Raw genomic sequence first — 4,886 nt, 5'->3', positions numbered from 1 at the left:
GGGATTTAGGGTTCATGTTGGGATTGTGGATGATGACATAGATGACGTTTACGAGTGGTGCATTGTTTGCGTGGAATTGATGATAACATGATTATATTATGAACCCTGGATGTGGTGTGTATGTGAAATTATGTCAGTCCGAAGGTGAACTTTGAAACTGTGGGGTTTGCGAGTCACACTGGATGCGGGAGGAATCTGGGCAAAACCCAGTTTTTCACGTACCGCTTGGCGGTGCTGAGGCTGCCGCCACGCGACCTATCAGTACAATGGAAAGTTTGATTGGTTGGTGTTCATGTCATGAGGGTGTTTAATTGGGTGGTCATTAAAAGTGTGGTGGTATGTGATAGACTGGGATTTAGTATATATGTCATTTAAGTAATCATTGTGAGATTAACATGTTGAGATGAATGAATTGGGTGTTTCCTACATATTGGTTGTTGTAGTGGTAGTTAGGTTATCAAAGTATATGTACAACCCTGTTCACATTGTAGTGGCATGAGTACTATGAATATTTGATCGTAAGATTATAGAACCTGGAGTATATTGAATGTTGGGACAAGTTTAAGGTAATAAATTATGAAAAGGATGTCTGCATGACATAATTGAATTGGCACGACTTATGTATGTAGTTGTAATTTGGGTATGGTATTATAAACTAGATAAATTATGTTGTGGTAAATGGTGGGTATAATGTTGATATGTTGTGACTTGTTCCAGTTAGTGAATAAAGTAAAGTGTGTTAAGATATTGAAAATTCTTGATTTGGCATGAATTGATTGCATATATGTAGTGGTGGTTGTAGTGTTATGTTCTAAATGCTATGATTAGTAAGGGAATGATGCATTGTATGTTTGGGGTCTCTTAAGACCTGATGAAAATGACAAAAACCAGTAGTATTGCGCTACTAGTATGGCGCCTAGCAGCGCGGGATGTGCCGCCAGGCGATAGGTACCTAAAACAGTAGCAGTGGCCACTAGACGTGCATGGTGCCTGGCGACAGGGAGTGTTTCGCCAAGCGGTGACGGAGTAGTGAAGCTCCTGTTTGGCGCTTGGCACCTGGCGGTAGGAGCTGCCCGCTAGGCGGTCTGGAACAAGTTTCGCCTGGCGGCATTTAGGCTGCGCCAGGCGAATCCGTTGTTGTGATTTTTCTTTTGTTGTTGTGGTGATTTCTGAACTTGAAGGACTAAGTTCACCTATCTTTGTGTTTGGGCTTGAAGGACTAAGTCCAATAGGGGTCTAGGATGTGCTTGGTGGTGGGACGCATGATGGGCATGGAACTGGTTAGTTCTCGTGGGCTGCTAAGAGGCGAGGAGTCCTTAGTATGGTGATTACATGCATCAGACAGGCGATGGGCAAGGAATAGTTTTGTTTCTGTTGGCTGCTATTGGACGAGGAGTCCATAGTATGGTGATTGTGTGCGTGCCATGGTCCAAGCGAAGAAGGCTTGGATGTTTTGCTACAAGCGAGGAGTCTGTGGGGCAGGACTATGAGCGGGATAGGCTCGTAGAGTTGGACCACGAAAGGGTTAGTTTTGTGGGAGCACAGTAAAGTCCCAAGACCTAGATTCATGCATATGACTCATGAAGGACTATGAGATCAAGGATGGGTAGTCTGAAAGAATAGAATGATTATGTAAGATTTACTTTCTTTGGGATGGGTGTCATATTTATTTTATATATAGATGTACATAGTTCACCCTATCTGTTTGTGTGTGGCGATGATAAGATAACTTGTTATTCGGGAGTAGATGATTTGACAGGTGGGCCAGGAGATGCTTGAGTCTAGAGAGCGGGATTATATGGGGACTTTGAAGACTTTTCATATTTTAATATTTTCATGGTTTAAAACAGTTGCTATTTCATAGGAGGAGGAGAAATGCTAATGGTGCTGATGAGATTGCGGAAGCCATTCATAGGATGGTGGATGCGATGCAAAACCCTATTCTAGTACAGCCAAGAGCGACGATTGCACCAGTGAGGGTGGCGATGGTGGAGGATTTTTTGCGCCATAAGCCCGTAGAATTCATAGGTGGGGCTACTCTGGACGAAGCTGATGCCTGGCTTTGCAAGTGTGAGAAGATATTCGAAGTGATGAATTGTGCTGACGAACAGAAGCTTGCATTTGTTGTATACCTGCTGAACAATGATGTTGAATATTGGTGGGTAGGCATGCAACAACAGATGCAGACTAGGGAAGAGCCAATGACTTGGGCCAACTTCAGGACTCGTTTCCTGGAGAAATACTTTCCAGATACAACTAAGTAGGACAAGGGGCTGAGTTCTTGGCCCTGCAACAGGGAAATATGTTGGTGTAAGAATATGTTAACAAATTCGAGCATCTAGCAAGGTACTATTCCCAAGCAATCATTGAAGAATGGAGGTGCCTTAGGTTTGAGCGGGGACTCAAACATGAACTGAAGAAGGTGATTACACCTCTGAGAGAAAGAAGATTTCCAGTCTTTGTGGAACAAGCCAAAAGTGCAGAGTTTCTAGAAAGAGGGCCAAATCTAGCAAGTCGACATTAGAAAAATGTTATAGAGGCTAGGCAGATGAAGAAGCCTTACAACTGGCCACAAACTTCTCAGGGTTCCACTTGCTACCAGTGTTGCGGACCCCATCTAAAGAGAAATTGCCCTCAGCTAACAGGTGGCATGGGAGGATCAGGTGATAGTCGCAAGTGTTTCATATGCGACAAATCGGGCCACTTTGCCAATAATTGTCCAGAAAACAAGAGTCTTGGTGTGAAGAAACCAGCAGTATCACCAGCAGAAAGAGCTAGAGCGGCTGGTAGAGTCTTTGCCATGACCACCACAGAGGCTACTCAATTAGTATTGTTCGACTCTGGAGCAACGCATTCTTTCATCTCTAATGCATGTGTGGGGAGATTGAGTCTGGAGAAACGTGACTTGGGGTGTCAGTTATTTGTTTCAACTCCTTCCTCAGGTCAGGTAGCTACCAATTCAATTTGCGTTGGGTGTTCATTGGCAGTGGCAGGTCGCAGATTCAAGGTGAACTTAGTGTGCTTGCCCTTTGAGGGACTGGATGTGATATTGGGGATGAACTGTTTGTCTAACAATCACATCATAATTGATTATGGACGACATAGTTTGGTGTTCCCAAAACATGAAGGGTTGGAGTTGATCTCAACTCGAGAAGCTGTGAGAGCGCTGCAAGAAGGGGCCACGTGTTTTATGGTGATGGCTAAACAAGAAAAGAAAGGCGCAACAAAGTTGATTTAGAATATTCTGGTTGCCAATGATTACGCAGATGTGTTTCCGGACGAAGTACTAGGATTGTCGCCGAGTCGGGACATAGTCTTCACCATTGACTTAATTTCATGGTTTTAATTTCCCGTATTTTTGGGAAAGTATGGTTATAAATGAGGTTTGACAATTATTATTATTTTATTTATTTTATTTACTCCACTATATTTATTTAAAAGTAATATTCATTAAGGATGTTACATGGGGTTTGAATTGGTTGTTTAAAACTTTTTTCGAAAGCATAAAACCCCTTTTAATTGAATCCAATAGATTGGAGAATTAGAATGTAAAAGCTGCAGAACAATACACTTTCAATCGGTCAAAAATTAAAATAGCAGACTTATATGTTCTTGAGCCATGAAACGCCGATTAAAATTTCAATCCCTCGGCTAAAATCCTGGGAATTTATGCAGAATGCAGAATTCACAAATTTAACTCAAAAAGCAAACTTTTACATACAATATTTGTTCCAAACAATGTTTATAACAAGTATACAACCTCAGATTACAAAAGAACGCATTAAAGCAAAACAAAGAATGAATTACTTGGTTTTCTTGAGTTTTTAAAGTGATTCAAAGTGAGTGGGATGAGGGAAAGAGAATTGCACAGTTGTTTTTATACTAGTTCACTCAATCACAGAGCTACATCCAGTTTACCAGGACAACCTAAGTTTGGTTTCTATTATATTCAAAAGTTTTACAAATCACACACCAAGATTAGACTTTTGAAAAAAGAAACTTGCAAGATTTTTAACTCACAAAAATCTAGACAACTACCCTACAAGAATCACACTTACAGACCTGAAATCACATCAAGCAAACAACCAGAGGCACAAGAACATCCAAACCTAATGGTGGCTCTCCCTAGCCAACCATACATGTGTTCTTTAAGCTACTCACAAGCCAAAATGCCTCTAAGATCAACTAAGATCTTCAATCTACACATTGCAGCTGCGTATTGCAGAGAGAGAGTTTTCCAGAGAAGGATGACAAGATTTCGAGCTCAAAAACACAGAATTACACCTTTGCTTTTGAAAATATAGTATATATAGTCTGGTTTAAATTATGTCAGTCGGTTGAATTTTCCGTACAATTAGCTGATTTGACTGAATTTAAGTGAAATCAGTCGATTGAAAAATAATTCAACTGATTAAAAGCATTTATACCTGAAACTATATACTACATGCCTTTTAACTTGTTAAAACCCATTTTAACATATTAAAAGAGACACACTAAGGCTAACAAGACATCTAACATATGTCATATAGCCTACCAACATGATATAACACTTAATCATTACATTTAACACATTATTTTCATATTTAATACACTAGAAACACAATCTTTAATCCCTATCCAAACCGTTTGAAACCAAAAACTAAAAAGATGGAGGAGTTAGACAAAGAAATCTTGAATACTTTCAAGAAAGTGGAGATAAACATCCCTTTGTTGGATGGTGTGAGACAAATTCCTAAATACGCCAAGTTTCTCAAAGAATTATGTACAAATAAAAGGCGTATTATGGACAGAGAGGAAGTGAACATGGGAAGAAACATGTTAAGATTTAGGAGCTTCCAGAATGCCGCAGTCAGAATGCCGCAAAATTGTAAGGACCCAGGTATGTT

General features: G+C 40.3%; 1 protein-coding gene across 1 annotated transcript; it reads left to right on the top strand.

Annotated features, from left to right (window-relative positions):
- The first annotated feature begins 2,548 nt into the window (after nucleotides 1-2,548).
- LOC114184602 (uncharacterized) lies at nucleotides 2,549-3,238 on the top strand. The gene has a single exon (XM_028071920.2). It carries the CDS (start codon nucleotides 2,549-2,551, stop codon nucleotides 3,236-3,238), a length of 690 nt encoding a protein of 229 aa, XP_027927721.2.
- The last annotated feature ends 1,648 nt before the right edge of the window (nucleotides 3,239-4,886 follow it).

This window comes from Vigna unguiculata, chromosome 5 (genome assembly GCF_037176805.1).
Source record: "Vigna unguiculata cultivar grain cowpea cultivar isolate G323 ecotype 2 chromosome 5, ASM3717680v1, whole genome shotgun sequence".
In the NCBI taxonomy this organism is placed as follows: domain Eukaryota; kingdom Viridiplantae; phylum Streptophyta; class Magnoliopsida; order Fabales; family Fabaceae; genus Vigna; species Vigna unguiculata.
Note: the sequence above shows the minus strand (reverse complement) of the source record. Positions and strands in the feature narration are given on the sequence as shown.